Below are 13,000 nucleotides of genomic sequence, written 5' to 3' on the forward strand. Positions count from 1 at the left end.
GAAGTAACATACTAGAAAAAGAAAAAATGCCAAAAGCAAGACGTATGAATGCAAAAACTTTTATTACATCTAGAGCTTCCTTTTTGGCTTACAAGTTCCACATTTAGCCTTTGCATCTTCCAGTGATTTCTGTGGCACTGCAGATCAAGCTATGTTGCAAGAAAGAAAGAATAGAAGAAGTGAGCGATATGACATTAGTACAACACAAGAAACTCTCCCGAGGCTATCTGGCAAAGTGAGAGGTTATAAACTCTGTTTGCTCAGAGGGTTTTCAAAGGGATGACGCTGTGTGGGCAGAATCAGCCTAGGCTCTACTCAGCAAGGCTGGGAGGGTAAGAGGGAGCAGAGCTCCTGGCTCTGTCCCTGTCTCTGTCCCAGCAAAGCTGGCCATCAGGTGGCGGCAGCGCTCCAGTGAAGAGCAAACACAGCTCTTCGTGTTTGTTTGATTGATTGATTTCACGGAATCGCAGAATGGGTTGGGTTGGAAGTTTAGGTTGAGTAAGATTTTTGAGTTCCGGAGAAGAGAGAAACAAAATGAGCTTTTCAAAAGAGTCCCATTTAGCAAAGCGTCCAGTCAGCTGAGCTCATCCTGAAATACAGACTGCATCTTGGGCTGCGCCAAAGGGAAACTAAACTTGTGGCAAAGTCCAGCTTTCGGTGTCAGCTTACTGTTATTAGAACAGCTGCCAGAGCTGGACAAAAAGAGGCAGTTGCGTTTTTGGATACGTCAGCCTCTCCCTGGGTCATTTATTTGTGTAATGAAAATGTCTGTTTTACCCTATCTGAGCAGTTGATCTAATAAAAGATATTACTGGGCTTTACAAACCACATCTCGTGTGTGTACTTTGTCCATTAGAGGCTTTCTGTATGCAAGCATGACAAGACTACTGATATAAGTGTGTAGTCGGTGGGAGAAAGAACCATTCTTCAGGATAAACCCCAAAGAACACAAGCAGATCCAGGAGGACTTGGTTAAAAGGAGAAAGAGTGTCTCACAGAACAACTCTTTGCTAAAGGTGGCAATTAAAGAAGATACTCTTTTATTTATAGGTAACTCACTGGGCCCATACATGAAGGTCTTTCCAACATAACCAAAGAAATACCTGCAAAAGAAATGGAATAGAGGACCAGCCCTGGCAGAGTTTCATCCACACTGCATGCTTCCTGAACCAGACACCTGCTCTGACCAGAGGTAAGTAAATGGCTAATTCCTACTCCAGTTAAAAAAAGGAAACAGGTGACCAGGGTCATCTTCCTACCAAGTAATGCCAGGTTTTGTTCTGTGCTCCATACCTTGGTGAGAGCCTTGCTTCATGCAGAGGGCACACCTCCTTAGCTGCGGGGTTAGAACAATTATCAGAATCACCACGCCTCCGATGCCCGCCGCCACAACTCCGATGATCGTTCCAATGGATTCTTCAATACCGAACAGGCCTGGGGGAGAAGGAAAGGCAGAGAGAGCAGCATAAGATATCTTTCAGGCACGCGTATGCAATGCAGTTAGCACATTTGCTGCAGTGTCTGTAGGAAAGCTTCTTGCCATGACAGTGATTGTAACGATGCCTTGTCTGGCATGAAATCATTGTCTTCCACATGTGAGAGAACGTATTGCACGACGGAGCAATTTTTTCCATTCCTATGCATGAAGCTGCTATGCTTTCTGGGGGTTTAGGGACAGGATAGCCCCATCTCCCTAGCAGTCTCCCTTAACAACCTGGTGCTGTTATGGAGCAGCATCCAAAGGCGGGCAGAGCTCCACTGAAGCCCTTTCTTTGACTTGTTATTCTTCGGGGCTGTTGCATGGTAGAGATGGGATGATCCCATTTTCTTTGAGACAAGAGCACGTTGGCCTCCTGGCTGCACTATTTATTGTGACTGAAGGATGATTCAGGAAGAACCTTTGGTTAGGTGGGGACACTAGACCCACCTAGTTATGGGATGCATCACGGAGAGCACCTGCCCCACAGTACAGCCTGCCAGAGGAGGAGACTCTCTGTGAGAGGGAACTGGGCGCGCAGTGGCACAAGACTGATCTGAACAGATTTTATGTGACTGCCCCCTGGTAGGCATTCTGCCATGTGACTCATCCAGAAAGGATAATAAAAGAATACTTTAAAACCCTTCCGGTTTCATCTACAATTACAGTACGATCAGGCATTCATTACATATCTCTAAGGGGTTGCATTTAAGCTTCACTAGAAAATCTGGATGCTGTTGCTACTCTATTGGCTACCAGATAAATCCTGAAATCTTATCTCAGTTTTAATCGGCCCTTAATCATAATGAGTTTAACTCAGGACACCTACCACTGAGCTACACTGAGGCAATTCACTGAGGAAAGGAAGAAAGGGTCTGTACAGGACATCACCAACTGTTCTGCTCCCCCATTTACCTTCTCTTTTTCTCTTAACGTAGATGCTTAAGACAGACCCACCAATACCTTCATCTCCATGCTCCGTCACCACTCACAACCAGAAGTCAAACCTATTGCACAGGTGCTGAGGAATTCATAGACAGATTTCCAGACATCCGGTCACTTGTTCACAGGAGAAGCTGCTACCTTGCTGAATAGATGGACATGCAGTCGCTCACCAGTAAACGAGCTGTAGCTCAACAGTAAAAACCCAACCTGATCTTCCCACATACAGGGAGGTGTCCTGTAGTTGAAATTGATTTGGGGGGCTGCTCGTTCATCAAAAAGGCAATGAAGGTGGTGTAGAACCATTACTTACCTCACTTCAAAATATACGTCATCTTCTTCATGTAATGGACAAGTTAACACTGTCATCTAATTTCTCCTTTTAATTTTAGATAAGTTTTTGGACAGTCTGAATTTGTGGCACACTTCATTTCTTGTGAATTATATTTCTCATGTTCTCTTGTCCCTTTAATTCAGGCAGAAATGATGTATTTCATCTTCTCAGGAACACAGAAAGGCAATTATATCGGCCAGGGAGCAGACATTGCACGAGTAACACGCACTACTGAGACTATGAGATCAAGCCAGTGGGAGACCTCATAAGATACATGGCCAAGTCCTTGCAGGGGCATGATTTTCTTGCCTTGTCAGAGCTGTGGTTTAAATTGAGTAGTTGTATAAAAATTAGTAAGGGAAGGATTCAGGCTCAAAAGGGCAAAGGCCTAGTGAAACTCAGTGAGCTAGAAGCTTTGATAATGAACAGCACTTGCATGATTTACTCCTGACAAAGAAAGTGCTACTTTTTGTAAGTTAGATAATAAGATAATAAACCTTTTGATGTTTTGATTCGTTGGGATTGGAATGTGTTTGGCCTATATAAAAAGGAAAGCTTCTTTGACATTCCCAGCTGATAAAGGCAAAGCAAGTTATCTCCACACTTAATATGCCTGGTGTCTATTTGTGAGGCTAAGAAAACAGCATGGCAGTTTTAATGCTACTTTGATTTTAATGTGACTGAAATTAAGCAGAACCAATATAATATGATCCTTGTGTTTTATCATGGGATTACTTACGTCATCCAGAGTTAAGGAATGAATATGCAGATTAGTGGGTTGGAGAGAAATGACGTCCAAAAAAAAGGAGAAAGTATCTTGTCACCTGCCACTCATAGGGGTTCAGCTGAACAAAGCCTTGAACACAAGAGAACTTGTCTGGCAGTTTCATTCTTGGCACTCACTGATTTTAGTGACAAAATTATTTCTTCCTTTTTTGGTTGTAAATGTCTCTTTTTATAATAACACCTGTGTGATTGTTTCTAGGAGCAAGCCAATCAAAATTACCTAGCCTAACAAACAGAATGACAAATACTACCTAGCAATTACACTCCATGGCACCAGCCCATAGCTGCTAGAGGCCAAGCAGACTAACTTCCCTCCTTCTGCAAGCATGTAGACCAGCTTTGGAGGAGGAAGAGGGAGAAAAGAATATAATAAATAACACCAAATATTACCCAGAGCCCTCCTGATCCTCAGCTTTGTGCCGTCTCCTGTCGCCACCTTCCCGTCTGGAAGTGTAACCTCACAGAAATAGATTCCGTGGTCACCGGTCGTCACATTGAGGATCACCAGGGAGGCATCTCCCTGGGACAAGTCTCCGCTCAGGAAAACCCTAGAGTTATTTGGCAAGATGGTCACGTTGTTTTCTAGCAGGTCCATCTGCCCCTTTTCGTCTTCTTTGTACCACTTCACCGTCAGGTCAGCCAGGGAAGGACGTTGCGGACTGCTAAAGTGGCAATTTAAGACCACAGTTTCCCCCTCTTTGGCTTTTTCCTTGGCTGGTGTTTGAGTCACGAAAATGTGCCATGGCTCAGGCGTCGTCAACAGTGGAGGCTGTGCTGCCCTGTGAGATACAGCTGTACTCTCCTTGCTTGGATTTCCACCACTAACACCAGCATCTGTACCAGAAAAGAGAGAGAGAAGAGGAGGGTTGAGGGCAGTAGGATTATAAGCTTTGTGGCTGTTCCTGACCTGTAACCACAGCAAAGAACAGCTCCTGGATTTAGGACTCGAGGTTGGTCACCATTATGGCAATAGGGATGTTTTTCATGGTTCCTGCTTAGGTTATGTTCATGTGTGCAGATAGGTTCACTGCCACATTCAGCCACATTTCCACCTGGAACTCTAACCTCTTTCTTCCCACTCCAAAAAGTCTCAGGGTCTCAACCATTTTCAAGTCACAGCAAAAAATGCATGTCCCCTTGCACACAGACAGCTCTGTTCTGACAAGTACAGTGAACATCTGAATGATCATCTCAATGCAAGTGCTTGCATCCCGAAACATAATGTGTTAGCTTCTTAGGGGGTTTGGCATGCACTTCCAGTTTCAGGGCAGGAAGTCTCGGGCCCTTGGGAAGAAATCTCCATTGCCACAGACTGAACACTCAGAAGTTATTGTCTGCGAACAGGGGGATGGCATCTTAGCTTGGTGCAGGTGTTGATACTGAGAATACTGATGTGTTTCTCTAGAGTGGTGACATGCTCTACTCAGGAGAGACAGATTTTCTAGCACAGGAATTCCTAAAGATGATGCCTAACCAACCTGAAAAGCAGATCTGATTTTCAAAGAGGCTGAAACTGAGGTGTTAGCAGGCTCTCAGAAAATGTAAAAATAAAGTTCACGCTCTATATCCTTACCGGGGATATAAAAGCTTAATGACAGAGAATGAAAGGGAGAAGAGAAGACCTGGAGAGCCGAGGGAAGCTGCAGGTGAGAGGCACTGACTGCAGTATGTTCTGTATCTGTTTTACAAACAGAGCAGGAAAGCACAAAGATGGGACCTGATTTTCTGTTTGCCTAGCAGAGAGATAGTTAAGTCATTCTGCCTGGGCAGCCCACTTTCTGGAACTGTTTTCAACAAGTTAGAGTTCCTGTGGGTTTCAACATGTAGATTTCAACATACACGTTTGATAACTTGAGTTGTTGTGAAAACACTCAGCCTATGAAATAGCCAACTCCATTTTGACAACCAACATCCTGAAACACAGAGAAGATGCACCTGAAGACGCTGTCATGCTATCTTATTTTTAATTAAGAGGACTCCTGTCACTGGGTGACATTTATCCTCTGTGAAGGGATCCCATTATCCCGCTACTCTTTGTTAGAAAAATACAGACGATACGCCTGTACCAGAGATTTAAAGCTGCCTTCCCTCACGCAACTGCTAATCATAGTAGCAAGCAGCCTCGAGCTAGGAGCAATGCAAGTGTATCTCATTTCTGGAAACAAGCCTGGGCTGGGAAGATGAGAGGAATAGTTGCTGTCTCAAATCCCCCGCTGGAACAAAAAGAGGGGGAAACAAACTCTTAAAAATAACCCAGCAGCTACCTCCAAGCAAGGGTTCAAACCAATCTTTGGCAAAACTTTCTTCCACTGTTTTATTTTCTTCGAGTAAAAAACGGTCTCCCTTCTTACAAGTCGGTGCCCTCTCAAGGACTGCGGATCACTCGGGGAGGGTTGTGATCTCCTATTGTCTTCAGCCTTTCACCGCCGTTCAAAGGGTGTGAGGTGCTATTGTCTGGGCCTGCCGAAGCTTCTCAGTGACAATAGCCTCTGTTCATCAGGGACAAATGTCTCATGGCAATGGAAAACCAACCCGCTCGCTTGATGACGGGTTTGAGAGTTACTTGAATGCTCCTCCAGGCAAGCTTGTGTACAAAATCACAGTTGTATTCATAAGCTATTATTATTTATGACTTGTATGGCAGTAGCACTGACAGTTTGTGTCAGAAAGCAGGGCCTTGTTTTTCTAGGTGTCTCACAAAAGGGTGATGCACAGAGTTTACAGTTTAAGTGCCAGACAAGAGATAACACATGGACGCAGAAATATACATGAAACAAAAGCTGGCTATGAAACTGGGCAACCACATAGCACGCAACGTGTCTACTGTCCCCAGATGGCTCACAAGTAGTGCCCACATAAGATGATATGTAGCGTGACTGAAACCCAAGCCACAGGACACAGAAATAAATAAATAAATAAATAAATAAATAAATAAATAAATAAATAAGTAGGTAAAAACAACAATCCAGAACAGAACATGTTGTGCATCCTTCACAAAATGGTAACAGCTTCCACCACCCTTTTTTCAGGAATGAATTTCCAGTTCCAGGCTGTGAAGTTGGTCAAAACAGGAAGATGAGGGAGAAAAGAGAAGAGCTGGTTAGCTTGTGACTTTCCCCACGCCCCTGTGACAGGATGAAACAGAAGCAAGTCACTGCATGCAGCGGACAGAGGTTTGTGCGAGCAAGCTGTCTGCCAGCAGTCCAACAACACAAGGAAGAAGGCCTGGGAAGCAGGACACACGGAGATTTTCCAGAGTTTTCTTGTTTCCTTCCCTGTTCTGTTAATGACCCCATTTCAGCTCCTGTGTGGAGACACCGACAGGCAGCAGGTACTTTTCAATCAGACGAGAAGCAGCTTTAAAAAGCTCTACATCATCAAATTTCTGAGTGGTTGGGAGGAAAGAAAAAAAGTTCACAAGGAGTCTCCTATTTTTATACACCTTGTGAAAACCTTGTGAAAACTCAAGTTTAATCTTGAAGTACAAAGTGTAGTGCAAATACTTTGACAAATGTGTGACAAAGCCGAAGGTAACTTGACATATTTTGTTTTTGTGCATATTCTGATGTGATGCATTTCATTATTTGTTAAAGCACTTTTGTCTTGAATATTCTTTTAAAATCTCTATTCATCAATCATCTTTGCTGGATACTGCTGCTTTAGCAACAGCAGTGTGTGCCACTGCTACCTTCTTTTCAAGGAACGGCAACAGAATTTCTCCTCTGCTAGAGGTATTCCTGCCTTACCATACACACTCCCTGCAACACAATCATATTCCTTTTAGTGAAGAAAAAGGCATCATTTTCACACAGTCACTTAGTGGCACAGAGATCATAACAGAGCAGGAACAATGTGCTTTGATGTTGCCTCTTGTTCATCACCAGTTTCATTTGCACTGCCTATCAGGAAATAACTGGCCTTGTCATCTGTGTTACCCCACGTCTTTGATTCAATAGATCTATCTTACAGCTAATTAGGAAAATCAAAATGCAAGAGGAGTAGGCTGTATCATTTAATCCCAGCTCTGTTTGGGGTTTTCACTGATAAGGTCACAGCACAGCCTCTATTTTTTTTTCTTTCTTTCTTCCTTCCTTTTTTTTTTTTTTTTCTGGTAAGGTTGCAAAACTGGAACCTGCTAGCTCACTGGTATTTAAATACACAATGCCCTTATCATACTGGCATTTGGCAGTATACCAATGCCAAATGCTCTGTTGACTCTGCTTCAAAGCTCTTTTTATGTCAATCGCTTCATTAGGAGAGTGATGTGTAGGTCCCCCTTCAGTGGGTTGTAGGGCTCAGTCCCCCCTGGAGAGGAATGCGAGGCTTTTTGGTGAAAGCTCTTAGGCTAGACAGAGCACAGAGACATACAGCATGGATGATCTTGTCTTGACCTGGAAAAATTATTAGATGATCTAATAGGTCACTGTCATATAAAGTTGCTCGTTCATGGCCATTTTTCAGCCATGAGGGGAGAAAGCTCTCTGGGACTCTGTGTAATGTGACAACATGCTCCACGTTTTCCAGTACCCACAGAGCACCTACTAACCCACCAGCCTACCCTTTACTCCATCTGCAGGTTGGTCCTTTCCCATGTGAGGCCATATCATTGGCTGTGGCTGAGAAATACACGAGGTAGTCAAGAGGAGGCAGGAGGACAAAAGGAAAGAATAAAATATGCTAGCATAAAAATGCTTCCTAGTCCTGGAACCTCAGATTTCCCTGTTGGTCCCTGGAGTTCACCAGAGCAGCCCTGCAAGCTTCATTTGCCAGGGGCCAACAGCCTCGGGGAACCAGAATGGAGGCTGGAGGTCAGTACCAAATGTGCTCTTTCTTGCTGTGCTTCCTTTCCTTTGTTCAAGCTCAATAAATGGAGAAGAGGTTGAGGACTCAATTTCCAACCCACATAAAAATCCTCACGTGCTGGAACGACCATCTTTCAGGTGGTTTTCTTGGCTTTCAAGCTCAACTTCACACCCAGCTGGTGCTGCGAGGGTGCTTTGCAAGCTCTAGCCTGCTCCCAGTTGGCCTGTGATTAAGTGATCAATGACTGCTCATAGCTTATCTCAATTTATATGACTTTTGCCCTGGGTTAAGTTTGGCTTTCACAGATGGATGTGAGTAACTACCTTGTGTGGATAACTGCTTGCTAATACATCAGAGAACTAAAATAGAAATGAAGGTTCTAGCAATGATGATACACAGCCCTTCTTCTTGAAAAAGCCAGGCAAATTCACACTTTCTGGAAAGATAAATTCCACCCTGGGGATCAAGTCCAAACACGTACTGCTGTTAACTAAATAGGAACGTATGTATAAAGAAAAACATGTTTTAACGCAGTGTACAACACTGGATATAGTTTTCCTGCATCCTCGGGAAGCCCTCAGGAAAGATTTTTTTTTGGAAAAAAAAAAAGGAAAAAAAAAGAAGAGAACCTCTCAATCCAAATTCTAGGAAAAAACCTATATTTCTTCTAATTAAGGAAGGTGTTGTAGTACTCACCCACCAGTAAGAAGAAGAGAAATGAAGACACTGCAGATCCATAGAGCTTCCCAATGTGCTGGCTCATCGCTGCTGAAGTATGTGGTCTCACCGATAGTACAAGCAAAAAAAGTAGTGCAGGTGGTACGGGCAAGACAAAATACGTGTGCGCTATTGCAACAGGACCTCACATTCTGCCCAGTGAATGTCACACTAAAGTTACCACCGCGCTCTGCCTGCTGCCTGGATGACAGCCACATCTGAAGTCACAACAATGACTTCCCGGGGGCTGTTCTCATCTATCCCATAGAAGATGCCAAAAATGCTCTGAGAGCAGAGGGAAGATAATTTTGTTTGTTTTGTTTTTGTTTTTTTGTTTTGGCCTCATATAAACCAGAACTCTGGGCCGAGTACAGAATATCCAGGTATTCAAAAGGAGACCTCTCTTCTGCTGAACCCCTTCCTAGTGGAGGTGAGAAGAGAAAGCAAACTCGATTCCTAGCATCCTAGGGAAGTTACGGGAATTTATTATATTTGTGGCTGTACACACACTGTGTGTATAGCTAAAATATATTCTTTAAAGTACGGAGCCGTACGCTGCAGCCGTATGGAGCACGTGCCAGCCCAGCTGGCTGGCTGATGCCTCTCCCAGTGCACCTATCCAGCAGCCTGCTGGCTTTATCTAAGGGCTTTGCTTATCTTTAGCACTCTTCAGATAACGGAATTTCGCTTGATTATCCAGTAGAGGCTCAATTCCACACCCATTAAAACACTTTTGCCGCACATTTCTAAGGGAAGCATCAGTATTTCTGCTTTTCTTGGTATTTAGAAGCAAAAAGGACAGCCCCCCCCTCCCAAACAAAACAAAGAGAAAACCCTACACACCATGAGGAAAACTGTCCTAATGCTACAGCTTTCATGACTAATCTTCTGACAAATTCTTTGATTTGCATCTCTGCAGGTGGAAGGACTGCAATAACTGTTTCATGAAATTCCACACTTGACTCGCAAAAGCCTACTGACTGAACGATGTCAAGAGGAACAACACCTAGCTTTGACGTAGTGACACCTGTATCAATGAAAGCAGGGTTATGGCTGAAGAACCTAGAAGGCAAATATTTAAATGGGCTGGTAGAGTGGGAAGACCCGACCTGGGATTATCAGGAAGGAATTACTCTGAAGAAAATATTTATTAAGTAGGGAGTTGGGACCAAGCGTAGGGCAACATATCACTTTGGTGTAAAGCTGAAAGGTAGAGCTCAAGGCCCTCCTCAAGGAAGTATTGCCAAAGTGCTAGACAGTAAAGAAAGTATCTATGAAAGGAACAAGTCAGAGGAATCAAAAGCAACCAAGAATTTGAGGAGTGAATAACCAGCGAAGTCAGAGGCAGCTGGCACATCGAGAGGAGCTGGGACTGAGTTAGTGGCCATGGCTGCGTGGCAAAGGAGTCAGTGTGGGAAGATGGGTCTGGATCAAAGGCATTCCAAACACTATCTGATGTAAGCCCAAGTATCTGATGCATTTCTAAAAAAAAAAAAAAAAGTGTGTTGTGATGAGCATAAATGGCACGTGCAGTGTGTCCGTTTCATCCTGTAATGGTAACTCTGCTGTGAATCCTCCATGAAACAGGACGTGCCCAAGAAAAGCTGTCGGGCCAGCCAGCTTCAAACCAAGGGAATACAGAGGGTTTTCAGTGTTTTAGTTTAGTGTTTTTGTTTTTCAGTGTCGCAGGCAGCCACCAGCTGAACGTGAAGCTTCTCCCCCTCGCCTAACCCGACACGATTATAGGGTTTCGCTCTCCCCCCTCTAGGGGTCCCTGTGGAGCGGCGTTGGGCAGGCTTTGCCCAGCCCCACCGCCTCCCGCAGTCAGGGAGGGAAGGAAGGAGGGGGGGGCTGTGTCATCACTTTTTCCTCCTCAAACTTTCCACCAACTCCGGGCCGTCCTCACTGAGCTCTCCCAAAGCCTCACAGGGGCTCCCCCCGTGTGTATAGGAGGGTGGTGGTTGGGGGGGGGGGATCGCAAAACCCCCTCCGCCTAACCCGGCTCCCCATCGGGGCCGTCCGGCAGCCCCCTGCCGTGGGCGGGCGGCCCCTCTCCCTTCTCTCCTCTCCTCCTCTCCCCGGCCCGGCCTCCTCATGAGCCGCTGGCCCTTGGCAAGCGCCTCCCGCCTTCGGCTCCGCGCCTGCCCCTTTAAATGGCGGCCGCGGCCCCGCTGAGGCGCTTGGCGGGCGCCGCGCCGCCCTCGCCCCCCTCCATGGTAAGCGCCGCCGCTGCCACCGGGCTCTGCGCGCTCCCCGCCGGTGAGCTCCGTGCCCCGGCCCCGGGAGGGGGGAAAGGGGGGGGTCCTGCACGCCTCCGCCGCCGTTTCGGAAAGTTTTGGGGGGCAGCGAGCGGGGCAGGGCCCGCCGGGGCTGGGGGGAGCCGTGGCGGTGCCTCCCCGGCGCTGCTCGCCCCGCGGCTCGGCTGCGGGTTCCGCCGGGCGAGAAGCCGGGTTTGGGCTCTTCTGGGTGGGCTGGGGGCTGGTGGGGCCCGCAGGGGTGCTGGCCCGGCTTGCTGTGGGATTTGGGACGAGTGTCCCCCTGTACTGTAGCTCCGCTGCCCCTCCTGAAGCAGAACCGAGCTCCCAAGCGAATAGCGGTGTCAGGGGGAAGTGCTCCAAAAGCGTGCTTATTTTCATAGTAAGGAATGCAGGTAGTGCTGCTGGCCTCTGTAGTGTTGCATCTTGTACAAATAAACCTTACGGTGTAAATAATAGGCATAAATATATGTATTTATATCGTCATAAAGTATGTTGCATCTCTGGGAAGTGCCACATCTGCACGACCTTTCTTGCTTTCTGAAAGGTCCCTCGGTTCCCAGAGGTGTCCTGCAAGTTGTGCACAAGTGTCTCGTGTTCATGTAAGCTCAGCTCTAAACGTCTGTGTGGCTCCAATGCCCAAGTTGAGGTGTTGCTGTGGAAATAATATACTCTGATAACAAGGTGGGTAAAAATTAAATATAGCATACGCTGTAAAAAATCAATGAAAATGCTGCCAGTGGGAAGTGTTTCCATGCCGCTCACCTGGATAAATCTAGCACGTCAAGTTTCGTTTAATACGCAGCTCTTAAATGGCTTAACCATCTTCTTATTTCAGCACCTTTCTCCTCTGTTGTCAAATGACATAACCTCGCTTCCTTGTTCTCAGGAAGTTCATGAAGTGGATCATGGTCTTATCAGCAAGCTGCTTGCGGACTCAGAGGAGACGCTTGGTTTGTGCACAGAAAAGATGCAGGTTCCTGCCCAGTACAGTTGGAGTGCTGACTGGAGCTTTTGGGTAACGTGTCTTTTCTTCCAATTTGTTTATCTGTCTGCATCTGTATGTATGTATATGGACTAGCTTTATATCCTCTCTTCTCAGGTTGCTTTGTTGTCATGAATTAGTAAAGCGTTCTCCACCCATGTAGTGAGGTAGGTAATTTATCATTATCGGCTTACTAAAGTGTAAGCTGAAACTGAGAGGGGATGAAGTTGCTTACCTGATGTCACGTATCAAGTTAGTGACAGGACTTCTGACTTCCGTGCCCAGTCCTGTCTCCCAGTTCCTTGCCCGGTTCATTGACCTGTCCAATGTCTCTGTATGCCTCTAGAAAGTCACTGATGCTTTTTAACAGTAAGGGCTGAGTTTAATTCTTTATCTTGGATAAGATGTATTTTCCTGGCATCTGTTTTTTTTTTTTTTTTGTCAGGTGAGAATATGTGTTTTCCACAAGGATAAGCTTTCTGAGTTCTGTATAAAGGAATAAAGGATGGTATTTGTAACTAGGAAGGGCAGAAGAAGCATGCACATGTTCATTCTGCTGTTCTCCAAGGTGTTGCCTCACTGAAAATGGAGGGCATTAAAAAATAAACACTTCTTAAAACTCTTTTAGTTTTTTTGATTTTTTTTTTTCTTCAGTATATTGACAGAAGGTGAACTTACAATTGTGGGCTTAGTGTGTGTGT

At 45.5% G+C, this 13,000-nt stretch overlaps 2 protein-coding genes across 6 annotated transcripts in view; one reads left to right on the forward strand and one right to left on the reverse strand.

Moving 5' to 3' along the window:
• Positions 1-43: 43 nt before the first annotated feature.
• LOC308182369 (uncharacterized protein) lies at positions 44-9,867 on the reverse strand. 2 transcript variants are annotated; one of them, XM_080566856.1, is made up of 4 exons: positions 9,043-9,867; positions 3,930-4,373; positions 1,294-1,434; positions 44-149 (listed from the first exon to the last, which is right to left on the reverse strand). In XM_080566856.1, the coding sequence occupies exons 1-4, from the start codon at positions 9,275-9,277 to the stop codon at positions 145-147; spliced, it is 825 nt and encodes a 274-aa protein (XP_080422982.1). In that variant the 5' UTR covers positions 9,278-9,867; the 3' UTR covers positions 44-144. The 2 variants fall into 2 exon arrangements, with proteins under 2 accessions (XP_080422982.1, XP_080422983.1); XM_080566857.1 differs by having other exon boundaries at positions 9,039-9,867.
• A 1,084-nt stretch (positions 9,868-10,951) lies between these two features.
• GRAMD1C (GRAM domain containing 1C) overlaps positions 10,952-13,000 on the forward strand; it is a 49,310-nt gene continuing 47,261 nt past the window's right edge. The window contains exons 1-2 of one of the 4 annotated variants that reach the window (XM_080564068.1): positions 10,952-11,275; positions 12,204-12,332. In XM_080564068.1, the coding sequence (XP_080420194.1) occupies positions 11,213-11,275; positions 12,204-12,332 (192 nt within the window). In that variant the 5' untranslated portion in view covers positions 10,952-11,212. Of the gene's footprint in view, positions 11,319-12,203; positions 12,333-13,000 lie in introns of those variants that run through there. The other 3 variants (XM_080564067.1, XM_080564073.1, XM_080564072.1) reach the window with 3 other exon arrangements.

The sequence above is a fragment of the Anser brachyrhynchus genome (assembly GCF_964034855.1).
Source record: "Anser brachyrhynchus genome assembly, chromosome: 1".
Taxonomy (NCBI): Eukaryota; Metazoa; Chordata; class Aves; order Anseriformes; family Anatidae; genus Anser; species Anser brachyrhynchus.